We start from the raw sequence: 22556 nt of genomic DNA, 5'->3' as shown, positions 1-22556 counted from the left end.
TGCGTTGTAAATTCATAAACTAAAACACTGTTTCGCTCTGAGAGGCGCGTTTGGCGTGCCTGTTCAGTGTTTACAAAGACGCGCTCCTCTTTAACGCTAACGTTAACTAGTTGTGCAAATACTTTTTACAACATTAACAGTTACATATACTATGTACAAACCAACAATTAACTTTCACTTTAATCATACTATCATTGTTGCGTTATTAAGCAAAATAAGCAATACTTTTACTTTTGTTGAAATGTTTACACTGTTACAGAATATTTCCGTTTTGCACTTTTTTGTATTGGATGTTTATCTTTATTTTTGCACATTTTAAAGCAAAATAAGCAATACTTTTACTTTTGAAATGCTTATGATATTGCAGAATATTAAGATTTGCACTGGATGTTTACTTTTATATTTGCACATTAAAAAGCAAATAAGCTACTTTTAATTTTGTTAAATGTTAAAAGTTTTAAATGTTTACATTGTTACAGAATATTTTGTCATGTTGTTGTCAATGTTGACTGAGTGGCCATACTTTTTTTTTTGTAAATAAAAGTCATGCCTTTTGAAAAAACTGGCCAACATTTATTTTTTCATCTTCTTTTTAAATTTAAAAAAAAATCGGTAAAAGGAAAAATAATCTATAGATTAATTGAAAAAATAATCTATAGATTAATTGAAAAAATAATCTATAGATTAACCGATTAATTGAAAAAATAATCTATAGATTAATCGATAGAAAAATAATCGTTAGCTGCAGCCTTATACTATACATACACTTTTTCTACTGCTTGTCCGCTTGGGGTCACGGGGGGCGCTGGAACCTATCTCAGCTGCATCCGGGCGGAAGGCGGTGTACACCCTGCTGGACAAGTCGCCACCTCATCACAGCGCTAACACAGATTATATGTATATATATATATATATATATATATATATATATATATATATATACATACATACATATAAATAAATGTATGTATGTATGGGCCACATTTTGGACGCCCCTGCTTTAAAGTAGTGACTAAAATGTCTTGAACCCAAAAGAAGATGTTATAAATCCCAACAAGTCAATACTGATAAGACTTGTGTGCAGTGATACTATTATCTTTGTTGTTAGCAGGAGCTAATCAATAATCAATAATGAGCAGGAAGTTCTTTTGAAAGGTCATCAAGCCACAAAGTAGAGTTTTAAAGCCGAGCCTCACCTCTTTTGTCCATGAGCCACATGAAGAGCAGCCAGGGGACGAAGCCCACTGGACCCCACAGCACCAACACGGCGATGTCGGACTTGGTGAAGCCGAAGGCCTGGACGGCAGAGTTCTGGATGGGCCCCCAGAAGTTCCACACCATCCCCTGCATGAGGGCCAGCGTGGAGAAGAGTCCCAGAACCAGCCATCTGCGGCCGAACACTCGGCTGATGACCGGCGGCCCTCTCGCCTCGGCGTGGGACGGCACGAGAAGCGGCTGCCTCTCGGCCTCCGCGGCCGCGCTCGACGCGGCACCCATGGTGGACACGCCGGGAGCAGGTTGAGGGTGAAAGCCGTCTTTCGCGGACTTTCGGCGGCGGTGAATGAAGGCTGTCTCAGTCTGACGAGGACCAAAACAAAAGCGACGCGTACAGAACTGAAGTGCGCGTGCGCACGAATGTTGGCATTTCACGCTCGAGAAACTACGGCTACTCAGCCGCCATTTTGGCTCGCCTTGTGGCATGAGCTTAAGTGGCGGCGTGGCTCCGTGATCTGAGCCACAATGGAGCAGTTTCATCCGTGAGAAGTGTCGAAACCAACCGGAAACACCAAACGTCACTTCTGTCACGTGAACGTTGTTTACTTCCGGCCGGATCTCCGCAGCACGTGCCAGGAGGAGGTAAGTTGCTCCTCTTAGTTTACAACAACACACTGACTAGCTGGCATGCTAACTACTTTTCTTTAGTCCAACCAGACTGTGACTTCTTCTTCTTGTTGTTGTTTACCACCTTCTGCTGCTTGTTAGTCCATCTTCTCACCGACGGCATAATAGCTTGGAGGTTAAGTGATGCTAACTGGCTTTTACGGTGGCCGACAGAGGCCAACACACAGATTGATTGATTGATTGAGACTTTTATTAGTAGATTGCACAGTACAGTACATATTCCGTACAATTGACCACTAAATGGTAACACCCCAATAAGTTTTTACACTTGTTTAAGTCGGGGTCCACTTAAATTGATTCATGATACAGATATATACTATCATCATAATACAGTCATCACACAAGATAATCATCAGAGTATATACATTGAATTATTTACATTATTTACAATCTATCTGGAAAAAGGAGTCATTTTGTGCCGTACAAAGCAACTTGTCATCTGTCACCAACACGCATAGCACTAAGCCACTGCTGCGTTTATGGTCACACAAAAAGTCGGACAAGTCAAACACCACACAAAGTTACACTATGACTCCTCAGTCATACGTGTGCTTATTCTACTGTCATTTATTATTAATGTTAATTTATTGATATTAATGCTGTTACTAGAGAAAGTTACACACTTCATCCTATGCTTACATTTCATTGTGCAACATGAGGATGTTTAAATGTGATCTCTGAAATGATTTCCAAAGCAGGACATATTGTACAATACTAATCCATAGCTTATGAAAAACAAAATTTCTTTTATTTTTATTACAAGTGGGCCAAATCACTAATATTACAAAATAATCTCATGAAAGTGACTCCTCTCATTTGAGTGTTATTATAAAAGATAGGTTTGAGACAGGTGTGCTGCTGGTATTGCCACGTGTGATGTTGCTCACATGTGCTCCACTCAATGCTCAGGGACTTTTTGTGTTTGCTCACACACATGAACAATTAGAGGGAACATTGGTAGCAGCACTACTAATTTGTTCTTTCATTTAAAAAGTCACCCGCGAGAGAATGAAGAGTGCTTGAAACTCCGCACGTTAACATCTCTGGCCGGCGCCACACCCAAAAAAATGCCGAAACAACCTGCAGTGACAAATGAGCCTGACGTCTTCCATTTACAGATCAACACCATATGAAAACATAGTCACAAACACAAGGAGATAACTTATTACATAGTGAAGGACATGGCCCCATAAACATCATCTATGCAACATTTTGACCAGAGAACCAACATTACATGTTATGTAGACCACAAGGAAGTCTTTTACATTTACAAAAATAATAATAATATGACTCCTTTAATGCGCCTTATTATATGCATCAAGTGTTCATTCAAGGCTAAGGAAAAATATCGAGATATATATCGTATATCGTGATATGGCCTAAAAATATCAAGATATTAATAAAAGCCAATATCGCCCAGCCCTAATATAGACATAATATAATATAATACATCAGTACCTATAATATACTGTACATATATTATGTAAATATGATGTATATATGCTATATTTTATATCGCTATATTTAGTCTATTTATACCTGCATTGTCCTTTCCATCATGATGATTTTCTACCGTGCCATTGTAGAGAGCATCATTAGATACGGGATCACCTCATGGTTTGGCAACCTAACCGTTAAGCTAAAAAGCAAACTGGCCGGCATGCATAAAACGGCAATGAAAATCGTAGGGAGGAAAGAATATGAGCCTATACAGAGCATCTATGAGCAGGCAGTTAGGAAAAAAGCTAAGAAAATGATTTCCAACTCACAACACCCACTCTTCCCTGGATATGGAACCCTGCCATCAGGGAGAAGACTCTGGGTCCCACTATGCAAATCTAACCGCCTTAAATGATCATTTGTCCCAGCCTCCATTAAGCTGACCAACAATGTGCAATAGAATGTTAATACATAGGTTAGCACTTTTTTAGCACATAGCACTTTAGCACACAGCACTTTATCCATGAGCTCCAGTGCAATGCACACTGGTACTTTATCTTTATCTCCATACTGTAGATTTTATGCCTACATCAAAGTGCCACCTATGTCTATCTAGCTCCATGTTCTGATGTTTAAATGTTAGTTGTCTGGTTGTGGTTGTGTCTGTGCTTGTGTTTTTCTTCTGTTGTTTTTGGGAAAGCAATGATGCACTGTGCCCAAGACAAATTTCCCCGTGGGGACAATAAAGTTGAACCTTGAACCTTGAATTTCCCTTGTGGATCATTAAAGTTTGTCTAAGTCTAAGTCTAAACACTTACACACAGACCCATAAACACTTACACACATGTAACAGGGTCAATTATGTCTTGTAAAGAATGTATTTTATAATGTTTTATTATTGTTACAAAATGTGTAAGTTACATGTAAATACCTGAATGTTGTTCGATGTGTTGTCAATGTGGAACCATTGTCTCGTTGTCCCTCCTACTGCAATAATTACTGTGACATCTGTCTTTTTACATGCGTTGGACACGCCTTCCAACTTCCCTTTTGTCTACGCTAACGGGAGAGGGACTCGACGATGGCAGAAAGTTATTGACAACAATTGTATTCTGGGTATTATCAGTAAAGTGCATCTGAGCAGCAACCCATGGTGTCGGTAGTGTTCCATAAAATCCACACAACGCAGAGGAAAAGACCACCGGTTACACACAGACCCATAAACACTTACACACAGACCCATAAACACATTTCAAATGTATTAGGAAAATGCCGCAAATGAAAACATGACATCATCTAAGCACGACAGCAAAGGTGTCCAAACTCCTTCTACTGACAGCCGCATACTAACCTTTTAGGGCTCCCCTCAAAACCCCAGATCAGTTTCAGTTTCATCTGTTGATGTTAAGTTATTTTTTTAAATGATTTATGCCCTTTTCATGAAAGAAACCCTTGTTTTTAGGACTAAACATGCAAACCCCCCCCCCAAAAGTGTAATATTTGATGGGAAGTAATTGGAGCCTTAAATAGGTCAATAATGCATAACAACATTGTTTTTAAATGTTCATTTTTGAGCAAAGACTCTTAAAAAATCCCACCAAAATTCTCCGGGACGCCAAAAAGCCCCACTTGTAAAATTATTTTAAAAAATAAGTCATACATTATTTTGGGGGGAAGACCTAAATGTAAGGGGTCTGAAAGGGTTTAACGATCGGTTTCAACAACCATTTGATTTCATTCAGAATGTGTGGTTACTACTTTTACTGTTGTTTTTGACAAAGAAATAATACAAAATAAATGAATATAAAACAATAAGTGCAACCAAATCTCTTCAGGTTAAATGAGCACTGGTTTGACCTGCTACTACTCTTATTATAATAAACATACTGTATATGATAGCAGATTATTATGTTATTGCTCGCCATGACCAAAACTATAACACACAACAACTGGAAATGCAGTATTTGTGATCCATAAAACTTTCGGCGAATCAAAATTTAAGAAATTGTACCGGAAAGTTCATTACTTTGAAGTCGACCAATACAAATGCAATAAACAAAGACTGAAATTTGACTCGGCAAATATAAACAAAACAAAACACAGTTTTGACCTGGAGAAGGCAGGGTCGGTAAAAAAATCTAATAAAATCCGCGTCCTTTCTAATTTCAATGTGTAAATATATACAACTTAAAGCCACAACACAACAACTTAAAGACACAACACAACAACATAAAGCCAAAACACAACAACACAAAGCCACAACAACAAAAAGCCAAAACACAACACAAAGCCACAACACAACAACTTAAAGCTACAACACAACAACATAAAGCCACAACACAACAACATAAAGCCACAACACAACAACAGAAAGCCACAACACAATAACATAAAGACACAACATAATAACATAAAAAAGTCTTGAAAGTCAACATTGTGTAGCATGACGTCATCTTCAAAGTCTTGAAAGTCAACATTGTGTTGCATGACGTCATCTTCAAAGTCTTGAAAGTCAACATTGTGTTGCATGACGTCATCTTCAAAGTCTTGAAAGTCAACATTGTGTAGCATGACGTCATCTTCAAAGTCTTGAAAGTCAACATTGTGTAGCATGACGTCATCTTCAAAGTCTTGAAAGTCAACATTGTGTAGCATGACGTCATCTTCAAAGTCTTGAAAGTCAACATTGTGTAGCATGACGTCATCTTCAAAGTCTTGAAAGTCAACATTGTGTAGCATGACGTCATCTTCAAAGTCTTGAAAGTCAACATTGTGTAGCATGACGTCATCTTCAAAGTCTTGAAAGTCAACATTGTGTAGCATGACGTCATCTTGAAAGGCCATAAAAAGCTCTCCCCCACACAGGCAATGGCCGCCTTCAGTCCAGACCAGGCCAGGAGGATTGTGGGTAGCCTGCAGCAGCCCGCGGTCTTCTTGAACATGACGCAGGGCTGGCCGGTCCTCCACTGGACCGCCGAGAACCTGGGCCAACATCTCGGGGACCGGACCATCCGCTTCCGGCTGGGGAGGAAGGCGGAGACTAAGGGTAGCTCGGCAGCGTGTTTAGCGTCCTGAAAGCCGAGACAAGACCTTTCTTCTGTCTTTCTGCCCGTAGTTCCGCTCTTTGAAACTCAGTGTTCCTACCTGGACGCAAAGATGGATCATTTTCTGGCCTGGGTCAAAGGTCAGGCCCAGGAGGACGTGGGTCCTTTCTGCGACTTCCCCTCGTCAGAGTACTGGGCCTACGCCGACTACAAGTACATCGCCATGTTGTTTGCCGACCAGCCGTCCATGTTTGAGGTAAGTGCTAGTAGAGTGTGTGGAAACACCAACTAAACATCACAAACTCCGCCAGCCATGTTGAATATTCCACTCCAAATATCTTGGAGTGTTTTACAGAGATTGACATCAATGTAGTAACACTTCTGCACTTTGACCATATTATTAGGTCAGTCATACTGGAAATATGCAACTAGGGATGATGCTCGAACCCAGTTGTTCGATAAGAAAAGAACCGAGTCCTCGGACTCGAATCCCTTTTTGAGAACCAGTACCCGTTATCGAGACCACTATAGTAAAGAAAAAGAGTTGGTTCTTTATTCGAATCCCTGGGAACGAATCCCGTCCCGACCAGAAATGCCTCGTGAGACATCACAAGAGATGACGTCACGTAGCTCAGTGGTTTGTCACGGTGGGTGCAGCGTGCTGCGGTTCGTTCCCGGGACGCAAAACTGACGGCTCGGGACGAAAGCGTGCAGGTAGGAGATGATTTATTTCTCATAAATCATACACATTTCAACAGACAGGAAGGAAAGAAAAGGAAAGCGTGCCGTTGGCACGAGAAGCTAAAGCAAAAAGTATACTGGAAATTTTCAACAATTGTAAAGAGACACATTTGACCATATTATTAGATCAGTCATACTATAAAATATGCAACAATTGTAAAGAGACACATTTGACCATATTATTAGATCAGTCATACTGGAAATGTGCAACAATTGTAAAGAGACACATTTGACCATATTATTAGATCAGTCATACTATAAAATATGCAACAATTGTAAAGAGACATATTTTACCATATTATTAGATCAGTCATACTATAAAATATGCACCAATTATAAAGAGACACATTTGACCATATTATTAGATCAGTCATTCTGGAAATTTGCAACAATTGTAAAGAGACACATTTTACCATATTATTAGATCAGTCATACTATAAAATATGCACCAATTATAAAGAGACACATTTGACCATATTATTAGATCAGTCATTCTGGAAATTTGCAACAATTGTAAAGAGACACATTTGACCATATTATTAGATCAGTCATACTATAAAATATGCAACAATTGTAAAGGGACACATTTGACCATATTATTAGGTCAGTCATACTGGAAATATGCAACAATTGTAAAGAAACACATATGCTTGTTTATGCACTCTAAATGGTGAATAAATATCTAACAATTGAGTCAGCGGATTATACTCTCTATAAAGACCCACCAGCAAGTCTCCATTTAAAGTTAAAGTTAAAGTACCAATGATTGTCACACACACACTAGGTGTGGCGAGATTATTCTCTGCATTTGACCCATCACCCTTGATCACCCCCTGGGAGGTGAGGGGAGCAGTGGGCAGCAGCGGTGGCCGCGCCCGGGAATCATTTTGGTGATTACATGCCGTGGCCTGAAAATGAACCAAATGTGAGAGATATTGTTATTAAATGTGCTAACGCAGACGGACTATGCATTGATAGCAGTGAGCTAATGCTAGCTTATGCTGCTATTGTTGACACACTTGGCTGCTTCTGCTTGGTCTCAAAGTTGCTCAAAGTAAATAGTAGATTATAATTGACCTGCTAGTGTGGCCATGGACCCACAGCCTGCTACACTTTCACATCCCCCCAGATGGCCAAATTGACACACAAAAAAACGTTTTCAACCCTTTGTGAGATTGTGATTAAATCTTCATCTAAACAGAAATATGTGAGCGTCCCAGCGAGAGTGGAAATATTTGTATTTGAAATAGTTTGTATGTTTAGCACCTAGCAATGACGCTAATGCTATAGTGTCACAATAAATCTACATCCGTTTAGCACTCAGCTTCTAAAACTTATTTCTCATCCTCGTTGTGTTCGGGCTCAAAAATATAAGGTCCAGGATCATAATTTGTCCCAAAGTAATCCTTGCCTCTCACAAAGCATTGTTGTTGATGGGGAAAGGATCTGTGGTTCCTCCTCTATGTCAGGGATCACGTGATTGGCTTGGTCGTTATCCCAGGGAATGTCTGTGAGATTGATACTATTTGGATCATATCTACGTAGTTATTCTCTAGCTTTGGAAGTCTTTAGGTGTCATAAAATGAATATAGAAGCAACTAGTTTGTCCAGTAATCTACTTGCTACTTCAAAAGTGCAAAGGTTGGACATACATTCAGTTTTTGCAGACTTCACTTTCTGATCACTGGACTAAGAATCTGCTCCAAAGGTCAACTTCCTGCAGCCAGAAGGTCTTCCATGAAGACATGTCATGAGACCTTGTGAAGAACATCTTCCTCTTTTCACTTCAAACTTCTCCTTGGCCACAGATACACACGTCAAAGATGGATTTGGCAGAAGAATGTTCCCTGCCTGTTGTTAGCACACCTCTGCCTGTTGTTAGCACACCTCTGCCTGTTGTTAGCACACCTCTGCCTGTTGTTAGCACACCTCTGCCTGTTGTTAGCACACCTCTGCCTGTTGTTAGCGCACCTCTGCCTGTTGTTAGCGCACCTCTGCCTGTTGTTAGCACACCTCTGCCTGTTGTTAGCACACCTCTGCCTGTTGTTAGCACACCTCTGCCTTCAGCCAGACACTTCTAGAATGACTTGTGTGCAGGAAGTGAAGTGGGAGGTCTTTGGCTTGGAGGGACGCAACGGGAAGGACAGCACCTTGTGGGTGGGCTCCAAGGGTGCCAACACGCCGTGCCACCTGGACTCATACGGCTGTAACCTGGTCCTGCAGGTCCAAGGACGGTAAGATGGATGGATCCAGTCTGAACACTGACACACATTCAAGTCTTCAAACATGCTACATCTTCTTAAACACACCAAGTCTTCATGGAGACACACACACACACACACACACACACACACACACACACACACACACACACACACACACACACACACACACACACACACACACACACAGACACACACACACACACACACACACACACACACACACACACACACACACACACACACACACACAGACACACACACACACACACACACACACACACACACACACAGACAGAGACATAGTCAGCTGCATGTAAAGGTGATTAAAGTGAATGTTTGTCAAATGGAGTTCTAGTGTCTAGCACAGCCACAATTAGATTGCAGTCCACTTCCTGAGACCCCAGTGTACTTCCTGTCTGCAGGAAGTGCTGGCACCTGTTCCCACCTGAGGACACGTCCACACTCTACCCCACCAGGGTCCCCTACGAGGAGTCCAGTGTCTTCAGCCGTGTGGACGTGGTCCATCCTGACCTGACCAGGTTCCCTGCCTTCACCAGGGCCAGAGTCCATACCGTCACCCTGGAGCCTGGACAGGTGCTTTAACACACACACACACACACACACACACACACACACACACACACACACACACACACACACACACACACACACACACACACACACACAGTGCAGTGAAGTTGTCATGTTGTGTAAATGGTAAATAAAAAGAGAATACAACAAATCTTTTTCAACTTATATTCAATTGAATAGACTGCATCCATCCATTTTCTACCACTTATTCCCTTCGGGGTCGCGGGGGGCGCTGGAGCCTATCTCAGCTACAATCGGGCGGAAGGCGGGGTACACCCTGGACAAGTCGCCACCTCATCGCAGGGCCAACACAGATAGACAGACAACATTCACACACTAGGGACCATTTAGTGTTGCCAATCAACCTATCCCCAGGTGCATGTCTTTGGAGGTGGGAGGGGCCTATCCCCAGGTGCATGTCTTTGGAGGTGGGAGCAGGCCCGGCCCTAACCAATCTGGCGCCCTAGGCAAGATTTTAGGTGGCGCCCCCCCCCCCCACATCGGCAGTGAAGTGTATATACTCACAAGAAACCGAATAGCTTTGTCTTTGACCTTTTTTTTTTACTTACAACTATACCTAATATATAAAGGGGTGGAAAAGTGACTATTACCTGCAGGGCAAACATTAGCTAACCAGAAGGCAATAACAATGTAAACAAAAAACACCTGCTTAAAAGATCTAATACAAATGTCCCTGAGGAATGTAAGGTGGGAGTACTGTAATTACCTAACGTTACATTATTATTTTCCATAACAATTTAGCCCCCTCCACAATATTAACCCGACGTTAAAACAGAACTAGCTATTTATTGATTAGCAATTGCCGAATCATGTAACATTAGCTTAATGCTAAAAAGCCAGGTTACTATCACATTCTGTAACAGACAAATAATTTCATGTAGGCTAACGTTACCTACCTGCTACCTCTGTCTTTTCTCGTTTCTCCTCCTCTTCTTTTCTCTTTTTTCTTCCCTGGGCACCTGACAGTTTTGGCCGTTTTGACATCTTGTGTTGATTTTTTGATGTGGTGACGTCCAAAAAGAGTCATGATACGGGAAGGGAGGGGGCGCACCGTGCGGGGGGAGGGGCGTAATGTTGTAACAAATAATATTTCTATTAAATAGGCTTTACTTTGCATTTTAATTAACGTGGGATTATTTTTTGTATTTAGAAATAATAGTACCAACTTTTTTTCTTTTTTTTTTTTCTTTCTCCAACATTTGTGGCACTGGCGTGGCGCCCCCTGATGGACGGCGCCCTTAGCATTTGCCTATACGGCCTATGCCACGGGCCGGCCCTGGGTGGGAGGGGCCTATCCCCAGGTGCATGTCTTTGGATGTGGGAGGGGCCTATCCCCAGGTGCATGTCTTTGGAGGTGGGAGGAAGCCGCAAAGACAAGATATTTCATGTTCACACTGAGAAACGTTCTTTTTTTTTTTGCAAATATTAGCTCATTTGGAATTTGATGGCTGCAACATGTTTCAAAAAAGCTGGCACAAGTGGCAAAAAAGAGTGATAAAGTTGAGGAATACTCATCAAAGACTTATTTGGAACATCCCACAGGTGAACAGGCTAATTGGGAACAGGTGGGTGGCATGATTGGGTAGATTCCATGAAATGCTCAGTCGTTCACAAACAAGGACGGGGCGAGGGTCACCACTTTGTCAACAAATGCCTGAGCAAATTGTTTCAGAACAACATTTCTCAACAAGGAATTGAGGGATTTCACCATCTATGCTCCGTAATATCATCAAAAGGTTGAGAGAATGTGGAGAAATCACTGCACGTAAGCCATGATATTACACACCTTGGATCCCTCAGGCGCTACTGCATCAACAAGCCACATCAGTGTGTAAAGGATATCACCACATAGGCTCAGAAACACTTCAGAAAACCACTGTCAGTAACTACAGTTGGTCACTACATCTGTAAGTGCAAGTTAAAACTCTACTATGCAAAGCCACAGCCATTTATCAACAACACCCAGAAACGTTTCGCTGGGCCCGAGCTCATCTAAGATGGACTGATGCAAAGTGGAAAAGAAGCATGGGGACTGTTGTAGGGTGAAAGTGTAAAAGGCAGCATGTGTGATGGTATGGGGGTGTATTAGTGGCCAAGACATGGGTAACTTACACATCTGTGAAGGCACCATTAATGCTGAAAGGTACATACAACATATGTTGTTATCATGGACGCCCCTGCTTATTTCAGCAAGACAATGCCAAGAATGGGAAAGAATTCCATTTCAAAAATGTGTTTCCTCAGTTCCCAAACCTTTACTGAGTGTTGTTAAAAGGAAAGGCCATGTAACACACTGGTTAAAATGCCTTTTTTGCTGTCATTCCATTCTAACTTCATGATTATTTAGTTTGTCAGTGTGAACATGAAATATCTTGTCTTTGCAGTCTAGTCAATTGAATATAAGATTTGTTGTATTCTCTTTTTATTGACCATTTACACAACTTCACTGCTCGTGTACTTTGTACATGATGTTAGTCACTTATTGATGAAGACAGAAGATGTTAGTCACTTAGTGATGAAGATAGAAGATGTTAGTCACTTAGTGATGAAATGTTTGCACTGACCACCAAGCATCCAACACTAAAAACTACTTCCTCAAAGTACAAAAACACTAAAACATTTTACTTGCTGAATGAAGTGGTACTGACTAACATCTGGTGGCATGAAGTGGTACTGACTAACAGCTGGTGTCATGAAGCGGTACTGACTAACAGCTGGTGTGATGAAGCGGTACTGACTAACAGCTGGTGTCATGAAGCGGTACTGACTAACAGCTGGTGTGATGAAGCGATACTGACTAACAGCTGGTGGCATGAAGCGATACTGACTAACAGCTGGTGTCATGAAGCGGTACTGACTAACAGCTGGTATCATGAAGCGGGACTGACTAACAGCTGGTGTCATGAAGCGATACTGACTAACAGCTGGTGTCATGAAGCGATACTGACTAACAGCTGGTGGCATGAAGCGGTACTGACTAACAGCTGGTGTCATGAAGCGGTACTGACTAACAGCTGGTGTCATGAAGCGGTACTGACTAACAGCTGGTGGCATGAAGCGATACTGACTAACAGCTGGTGGCATGAAGCGGTACTGACTAACAGCTGGCGTCATGAAGCGGTACTGACTAACAGCTGGTGTCATGAAGCGGTACTGTCTAACAGCTGGTGTCATGAAGCGGTACTGACTAACAGCTGGTGTCATGAAGCGGTACTGTCTAACAGCTTGTGTCATGAAGCGGTACTGTCTAACAGCTGGTGTCATGAAGCGGTACTGTCTAACAGCTGGTGTCATGAAGCGGTACTGACTAACAGCTGGTGTCATGAAGCGGTACTGTCTAACAGCTGGTGTCATGAAGCGATACTGACTAACAGCTGGTGTCATGAAGCGGTACTGACTAACAGCTGGTGTCATAAAGCGGTACTGACTAACAGCTGGTGTCATGAAGCGATACTGACTAACAGCTGGTGTCATGAAGCGATACTGACTAACAGCTGGTGGCATGAAGCGATACTGACTAACAGCTGGTGTCATGAAGCGGTACTGACTAACAGCTGGTGTCATGAAGCGGGACTGACTAACACCTGGTGTCATGAAGCGATACTGACTAACAGCTGGTGTCATGAAGCGGGACTGACTAACACCTGGTGTCATGAAGCGATACTGACTAACAGCTGGTGTCATGAAGCGGTACTGACTAACAGCTGGTGTCATGAAGCGATACTGACTAACAGCTGGTGTCATGAAGCGGTACTGACTAACAGCTGGTGTCATGAAGCGATACTGACTAACAGCTGGTGGCATGAAGCGGTACTGACTAACAGCTGGTGTCATGAAGCGGGACTGACTAACACCTGGTGGCATGAAGCGATACTGACTAACAGCTGGTGGCATGAAGCGATACTGACTAACAGCTGGTGGCATGAAGCGGCACTGACTAACAGCTGGTGTCATGAAGCGGTACTGACTAACAGCTGGTGTCATAAAGCGATACTGACTAACAGCTGGTGTCATGAAGCGATACTGACTAACAGCTGGTGTCATAAAGCGATACTGACTAACAGCTGGTGGCATGAAACGATACTGACTAACAGCTGGTGTCATGAAGCGATACTGACTAACAGCTGGTGTCATGAAGCGGTACTGACTAACAGCTGGTGTCATGAAGCGATACTGACTAACAGCTGGTGTCATGAAGCGGTACTGACTAACAGCTGGTGGCATGAAACGATACTGACTAACGGCTGGTGTCATGAAGCGATACTGACTAACAGCTGGTGTCATGAAGCGATACTGACTAACAGCTGGTGTCATGAAGCGATACTGACTAACAGCTGGTGTCATGAAGCGGTACTGACTAACAGCTGGTGTCATGAAGCGATACTGACTAACAGCTGGTGTCATGAAGCGGTACTGACTAACAGCTGGTGGCATGAAACGATACTGACTAACGGCTGGTGTCATGAAGCGATACTGACTAACAGCTGGTGTCATGAAGCGATACTGACTAACAGCTGGTGTCATGAAGCAATACTGACTAACAGCTGGTGGCATGAAGCAATACTGACTAACAGCTGGTGTCATGAAGCGGTACTGACCAACAGCTGGTGGCATGAAGCGATACTGACTAACAGCTGGTGTCATGAAGCGATACTGACTAACAGCTGGTGTCATGAAGCGATACTGACTAACAGCTGGTGTCATGAAGCGGTACTGACTAACAGCTGGTGTCATGAAGCGGTACTGACTAACAGCTGGTGGCATGAAGCGGTACTGACTAACAGCTGGTGTCATGAAGCGGGACTGACTAACACCTGGTGGCATGAAGCGATACTGACTAACAGCTGGTGTCATGAAGCGGTACTGACTAACAGCTGGTGGCATGAAGCGGTACTGACTAACAGCTGGTGTCCTGTCAGGTCCTGGTGGTGCCCAGACACTGGTGGCACTACGTGGAGTCTCTGGATGATGTCACCGTCAGCGTCAACTCCTGGATGGAACTGGTACGACTCACTTTGCTTTCATGGGAGGAGCTGGCGGATCATTCTAGCAGCAGGAAGTCAACTTGTGTCCGTCAGGAGGACGACGACGTGGCGCGGCTCGGAGAGGCGGTGACCAGGACGGTGGTGTGCGCCCTGAAGAGAGACCACCACGCCGGCGACTGGCTCAACCCCACGGAGGTAAACGCCGCTCGCGTGCTAAGCTAATGCTACCGCTCACATGGTAAATCTGCATTCTTCTCCTCTTGGCCCAAACTCTTGGATTGTGCGGCATCATGCCCGACCATACACCTTCATGCCCGACCATACACCTTCATGCCTGACCATACCTGCATGCCAGACCATACCTTCATGCCTGACCATACCTGCATGCCAGACCATACCTTCATGCCCGACTATACCTTCATGCCCGACCATCCACCTTCATACCCTACTATACACCATAATGCCCGACCATACACCTTCATGCCCGACCATACACCATAATGCCCGACCATACCTTCATGCCCGACTATACCTTCATGCCCGACCATACACCTTCATGCCCGACCATACACCTTCATGCCCGACCATACCTTCATGCCTGACCATACCTGCATGCCAGACCATACCTTCATGCCCGACTATACCTTCATGCCCGACCATCCACCTTCATGCCCTACTATACACCATAATGCCCGACCATACACCTTCATGCCCGACCATACCTTCATGCCCGACCATACCTTCATTCCCGACTATACCTTCATGCCCGACCATACACCTTCATGCCCGACCATACCTTCATGCCCGACCATACACCTTCATGCCCGACCATACCTGCATGCCAGACCATACCTTCATGCCCGACCATACCTTCATGCCCGACCATACCTTCATGCCCGACCATACCTTCATGCTCGACCATACACCTTCATGCCCGACCATACCTGCATGCCAGACCATACCTTCATGCCCGACCATATCTTCATGCCCGATCATACCTTCATGCCCGACCATACACCTTCATGCCCGACCATACGTTCATGCCCGACCATACCTTCATGCCCGACCATACACCTTCATGCCTGACCATACCTTCATGCCCGACCATACCTTCATGCCCGACCATACCATCATGCCCAACCATACACCTTCATGCCCAACCATACCTTCATGCCCGACTGCTAGGGCTAAAATGCCCGACCATACCATTATGCCCGACCATACACCTTCATGCCCGACCATACACCTTCATGCCTGACCATACCTTCATGCCCGACCATACACCTTCATGCCCGACCATACCTTCATGCCCGACCATACCTTCATGCCCGACTATACCTTCATGCCCGACCATACACCTTCATGCCCGACCATACCTTCATGCCCGACCATACCTTCATGCCCGACCATACACCTTCATGCCCGACCATACCTGCATGCCAGACCATACCTTCATGCCCGACCATACCTTCATGCCCGACCATACCTTCATGCCCGACCATACCTTCATGCTCGACCATACACCTTCATGCCCGACCATACCTGCATGCCAGACCATACCTTCATGCCCGACCATATCTTCATGCCCAATCATACCTTCATGCCCGACCATACCTTCATGCCCGACCATACACCTTCATGCCCGACCATACGTTCATGCCCGACCATACCTTCATGCCCGACCATACACCTTCATGCCTGACCATACCTTCATGCCCGACCATACCTTCATGCCCGACCATACCATCATGCCCAACCATACACCTTCATGCCCAACCATACCTTCATGCCCGACTGCTAGTGCTAAAATGCCCGACCATACCATTATGCCCGACCATACACCTTCATGCCCGACCATACACCTTCATGCCCGACCATACCTTCATGCCCGACCATACCTTCATGCCCAACCATACACCTTCATGCCCAACCATACCTTCATGCCCAACCATACCTTCATGCCCGACTGCTAGCGCTAAAATGCCCGACCATACCATCATGCCCGACCATACACCTTCATGCCCAACCATACCTTCATGCCCGACCATACACCTTCATGCCCGACTATACACCTTCATGCCCAACCATACACCTTCATGCCCGACCATACACCTTCATGCCCGACCATACCTTCATGCCCGACTGCTAGCGCTAAAATGCCCGACCATACCATCATGCCCGACCATACACCTTCATGCCCGACCATACACCTTCATGCCCGACCATACACCTTCATGTCCGACCATACACCTTCATGCCCGACCATACCTTCATGCCTGACTGCTAGCGCTAAAATGCCCGACCATACCATCATGCCCGACCATACACCTTCATGCCCAACCATACCATCATGCCCGACCATACACCTTCATGCCCGACCATACCTTCATGCCCAACTGCTAGCGCTAAAATGCTAACATTACCATTACAACATAGTTAGCATAGCACTAAGATCAGAAGCCAAGATGTTAAAGTTCATACGAAGGAAAAAGCTCAAATTCAGGGTGGCGTGGCTCAGATGGTAGAGCAACTTGAGGGTTCTAGGTTCGATTCCAGCTTCCGCCATCCTCGTCATGGCCGTGGCATTGAGACTAATACCAATGGGACTTACAGTTTATCATTTTACTTTTAAACTTAACACACTCGCTAATAAGCTAGCATGCTAACATTAGCTTGATAACTTTAGCATACTTCTAAGATGGGACAAAGTGTCAAAAGTCATGTTTACATTGAAATGAATGAATGAATGAAGTGAAATGTTAGCATGATGATTACTTTAGCTTTTATACAAATAAAATGTTTAAAAAAAGATAGCATTAAAGGTTAGCATGCTAATTACAATCTAAGAGTTTAGTGTTAAATATAGCACATTAGCATGCTAACATATAAGAATACAATCAGGCCTAAAAATGTCTTCTTAAATATTTATTTGTTCAATGTTTATTATTTTGTTGTTTTTGAAAAGGCTGACTGGAGATGATTGACAGCTAGTAGGGTCAAGGGTCAGCTGCTGCGTAGACACGCCCCTTACTTGCTGGTGACTCCCCTGCAGGAGGCGGTGCCATCCCATAATGACAACATGCACTACGTCAACATGGCGCTGCAGGCCTGTGCCGCGTCACGGCGGACCGACCCTGCGGCCGGCGACAAGAGGGACTCGGACGGATGCGTCAGGCGGCGGGCCGGCGAGGCGGTGCCCTTTGGCCCGTGTCTACTTCCTGTTGGCCCACAGCCCCGCCCACACGGCGACGCCCCTCCTGGTGCGCCGGGTGAGGGCCCGGGTGAGACCGTGACCACGGACCGCCTGCTGGACTGTCTGCTGCACCCTGACGTCATCGCCATGGTTACGCAGCTGCTGCTCCACAGACGATAGACTTACCTGCTCACCAGGTGCTTTATGCCACACTTCCTGGCAGGAAGTACAACCCTTTGGTAATAAAACATCACAACTAATATTGTTATTGTTTTATATTATTCTTTTTTGTTTTTCAAATGAAATATTGTTTATGCAATGAAATATTGTTTGATCAAATATTGTTTTTCAAATGAAATATTGTTTTATTAAATACTGTTTTTACAATAAAGTAGAGGCGGTATAGCTCAGTTGGTAGAGCGGCCGTGCCAGCAACTTGAGGGTTCCAGGTTCGATCCCCGCTTCTGCCATCCTAGTCACTGCTGTTGTGTCCTTGGGCAAGACACTTTACCCACACTGCTTTAAATGGAACTTACATATTAGCTTATACTATGTCAAGTGCTTTGAGTCACTAGAGAAAAGCGCTATATAAATATAATTCACTTTACAAAATTCACTAGATATCTTTGATCAAATATTGTTCTTGTTTTCCATCCATCCATTTTCTACCGCTTATTCCCTCTTGGAGTCGCGGGGGGCGCTGGAGCCTATCATAGCTACAATCGGGCGGAAGGCGGGGTACACCCTGGACAAGTCGCCACCTCATCGCAGGGCCAACACAGATAGACAGACAACATTCACACACTAGGGACCATTTAGTGTTGCCAATCAACCTATCCCCAGGTGCATGTCTTTGGAGGTGGGAGGGGCCTATCCCCAGGTGCATGTCTTTGGAGGTGGGAGGAAGCCGGACTAGAAGCCACGCAGTCACGGGGAGAACATGCAAAGTCCTGTTCTTGTTTGATGAAAGTAAATACTGTAAATAGTTGAATGGTATGTAGTAGAGATGCGCGGATAGGCAATTATTTCATCCGCAACCGCATCAGAAAGTCGTCAACCATCCGCCATCCACCCGATCTAACATTTGATCAGAACCGCATCCGCCCGCACCCGCCCGTTGTTATATATCTAATATAGACGATGCAAGGCATTAGTGAGGTTATAAAGCTTTTGCCTGTTAAAGAAAGGAGACTGATCCAATGCAGCACAGACATTCGCGTGCCACGCTGTCACGACCCAGACGCACACCAGTGCGCAATCATATGGGAGCCGCGCTGAGCGCACCTCCAAGCGCGTCTCGCTGCCGGCGACGGCCGGGTATGGGCCCGACGCTCCAGCGCCATCCATTTTCAGGGCTAGTTGATTCGGCAGGTGGGTTGTTACACACTCCTTAGCGGGTTCCGACTTCCATGGCCACCGTCCTGCTGTCTATATCAACCAGGGTGAGCCCCACCCCTTTCGTGAGCGCACTGCGCGCGGAGTGACCCCTGTTACGCGCCCCCGGCAACAGGGGTGGCGGGCAGGTAAGCTGCGCGGGCGGAACGCGTGGAGTGACCCCTGTTACGAGCCCCCGGCCACGGGGGTGGCGGGCAGGTAAGCTGCTTACCTGCTGCGCGTGACGCCGGCCGCGGCGAAGGCGGACGAGGCGGGGTGTTGTGCGGTGGGCGCGGTGGTGACCCTGGACGTGCGTCGGGCCCTTCTCGCGGATCGCCTCAGCTACGGCTCCCGGTGGGGCCCTCTCGGGGGAAGGGGCCTCGGTCCCGGACCCCGAGCTGAAAAGTGATCTCAGGTGCTTCCTGTTTCCACTGACCCTCCCTGAGATGTTCTACACCTGTGCTACATTCTATTCTATAAGTCAGACCAGTATGGTAGAGTAGACAGACAGAAGACATTCCTCCAAAATGCACCTGAAACCCTCTCAGACCATGAGGAGCTGAATCCTCTGGTCTGATGAGACACGGATTGAAGTCTTTGGCCAGCAACATCCCGACATGGTGGTGGCAGCGTCATGGTGTGGGGGTGGGAGACTAGTCAGGATAGAGGGAAAGATGAATGCAGCATTATACAGAGACATCCTGGATGAAAACTAACTGGGAGACTAGGCAGGATAGAGGGAAAGATGAATGCAGCATTGTACAGAGACATCCTGGATGAAAACTTTCCCATCCAAGCTGATGGAGAAAGAGAAGGAGAGAAAGTGCCCAAAGATAGGTGCGCCAAGATTGTGGCATGATGTTCAAAAAGACTTGAGGGGTAATTGCTTCAATAAGTATTGAAGGAAATACAAACACTTGTGTACATTTGAGTTTTTACTTCTTTATTTTACTTCTTCATTTTTATAAAGTAAAAAATAAACTTTTCACAATGTCATTATGGGTTATTGTGTGCAGAATTTTGAGGTCAAAATGAACGAGTTCCATTTTGGAATAAAACTGACATCAAACACTGAATACTTTGTGCATGTCAAATACTGCAATATATTCATACAAATATTCAATACTTGGCATTCATGTAGTATTACTCGTGTGTTACTACTGTGTTAGCTAACATTTGTGTATAAAAGACTTGTAATTAGTGTACTATTACTCGTGTATTACTACTAACATTTGTGTATAAAAGACTATTTCATCACAATTCTGAGTACATTTTAATTCTCCACCACAACAACAATTAGCGTCTAAAAACATGAAAAGTTGTTTGGATATTCAGTCTTCAAAATGTGAAGGTAGAAATATTTCATAAGAAGTGTGTCATAAAGAAAAGTACAATTGTACTTCAAAATATGAGTAAGACTTGTTAACCTTCCCAGCTAACTGTTAGCTTAATAGCCTCCTCGCTGCTAGTTAGTGTAGTTAAAGTCACCAACATTACTAGCATTAGCTTATAGCTAGCATTAGCTTATAGTTAGCATTAGCTTATAGCTAGCATTAGCTTATAGTTAGAGGTAGACATCATTGAGTTTTTGCAAGCATGGGAAGTAAAAACAGTAATTGAGAAGAAGTGCATGACATTCCTTGAATTAAAGAAGGAAATCATCAAAGTGTAGCTAGCTAACTAGCACTGAGAGGATGAGTGAAATTACTGCCAAAATTACACAAACACAAAAATAATTTGACTCACAACCAACGATTGGCAAGTTTCATTTTTTCACCTGCAGACAATAATTGATACTTCAATGAGTGAAACTGAAGACAATGTCTGACAAATCAATCAATATGTTTGATTTAATGAGCTGACAAAGTCATCGTGATGGAAATGTCTTGTCAAAAAGTGACTTGTGAGAGAAACCCCAACAAGTTGAAAATAGAAATGACTTACAAAATAAAAATAAAACTGACAAAAGGTCAAAACATATAAAATGTTGCAGTAAAAATATATTTTTTTTTAAATCTTAAACAAATAGTTGTATTTCCTGTAGTAAAGTTGTTTTCTTTACATGCAAATATTTTTTTTACTTGCACAAACTAGATTTTTTTTTTTTTACTGTCAATTTTCTGTAATACTTGCTAATTGTTTTTTTTACTTAAAGAAAAGTTTTTGAAAAAAAAAGAAAAGATTTTCATGCATGAAAATCATTTTAATTGCAAATAAATGTTTTTCTACTTGCCAATGATTAAAAAATATGTTTGTGGACTCCTGGCAGTCATTTTACGTACTGTATATACATATATACATACATATATATATACATATATATATATATGTATGTCTTAATAAGATTATCCAAAAAATAGTGCTCGATACCGTGGTAGAGCGTAATATATGTATGTGTGGGAAAAAATCACAAGACTACTTCATCTCTACAGGCCTGTTTCATGAGGGGTTCCCTCAATCATCAGGAGATTTTAATAGAAGCATTCACATACCATGGTTTATATAGGGCACAGAGTGGGTGGGTACAGGCTGGCGTAGGGGCGTGGTGATTGGCTCATGTGTTACCTAGGAGGTGTTTCCGTCTGTGACGGCATGCTGTTACAATTTCGCTGCGCTTGTTGAGGGATGACAGGTCTGGACGGTAAATAATAAACAGTTTCTCTTTCAAGCATAGGTTGCATCTTTTATTACCACTATTGTAAGGTGTGCTGGATGCAAGAATTTGCCATGTTATTGAATATTCAACATTATTGTCTTTGAGGTCCCAAATGTGTTTGCTGAGTTCTGTGGTATTCCGCAGGTTTTGGTTCCTGAAAGAAGCCTTGTGATTGTTCCATCTGGTTTGAAACTCTCCCTCAGTTAATCCTACATATGTGTCGGATGTGTTAATGTCCTTGCGTGTTACCTTTGATTGGTAAACAACTGATGTTTGTAAGCACCCCCCGTTGAGAGGGCAATCAGGTTTCTTGCGGCAGTTGCAGCCTTTGTTGGTTTTGGAGTCGCTCTGTCTGGGGGCAGACGGCTCATTTGCAATTGTTTT

At 43.9% G+C, this 22556-nt stretch overlaps 2 protein-coding genes across 3 annotated transcripts in view; one reads left to right on the top strand and one right to left on the bottom strand.

The window, feature by feature from the left end:
- Positions 1 to 1777, bottom strand: part of slc49a4 (solute carrier family 49 member 4) — a 28465-nt gene extending 26688 nt beyond the window's left edge. For both annotated transcript variants that reach the window (XR_012049247.1, XM_061926152.2), the window contains exon 1: positions 1197 to 1777. Coding sequence is in view for 1 of the 2 variants with exons in the window: in XM_061926152.2 (XP_061782136.1) it covers positions 1197 to 1755 (559 nt within the window). In the remaining variant the exon portion in view is untranslated. The remainder of the gene's footprint in view (positions 1 to 1196) is intronic.
- On the top strand, positions 1677 to 18406 carry hspbap1 (hspb associated protein 1). Its single transcript, XM_061926153.2, has 8 exons — positions 1677 to 1857; positions 6208 to 6388; positions 6458 to 6642; positions 9225 to 9361; positions 9775 to 9946; positions 14884 to 14967; positions 15043 to 15144; positions 18002 to 18406. Exons 2-8 carry the CDS (start codon positions 6211 to 6213, stop codon positions 18320 to 18322), a joined length of 1179 nt encoding a protein of 392 aa, XP_061782137.1. The 5' UTR covers positions 1677 to 1857; positions 6208 to 6210; the 3' UTR covers positions 18323 to 18406.
- Positions 18407 to 22556: the final 4150 nt, after the last annotated feature.

Source organism: Nerophis lumbriciformis, linkage group LG31, assembly GCF_033978685.3.
Source record: "Nerophis lumbriciformis linkage group LG31, RoL_Nlum_v2.1, whole genome shotgun sequence".
NCBI lineage: Eukaryota > Metazoa > Chordata > Actinopteri > Syngnathiformes > Syngnathidae > Nerophis > Nerophis lumbriciformis.
This window is presented reverse-complemented; position numbering and strand designations above follow the sequence as displayed.

Excerpts from the sequence above, each read along its gene's own strand:
- hspbap1 (XM_061926153.2), top strand. The coding sequence starts at position 6,211 with ATGGCCGCCTTCAGTCCAGACCAGGCCAGGAGGATTGTGGGTAGCCTG. Across the intron at positions 6,643-9,224 it reads ACCAGCCGTCCATGTTTGAG|GAAGTGAAGTGGGAGGTCTT; the intron begins GTAAGTGCTAGT and ends ACTTGTGTGCAG. Across the intron at positions 14,968-15,042 it reads TCAACTCCTGGATGGAACTG|GAGGACGACGACGTGGCGCG; the intron begins GTACGACTCACT and ends TGTGTCCGTCAG.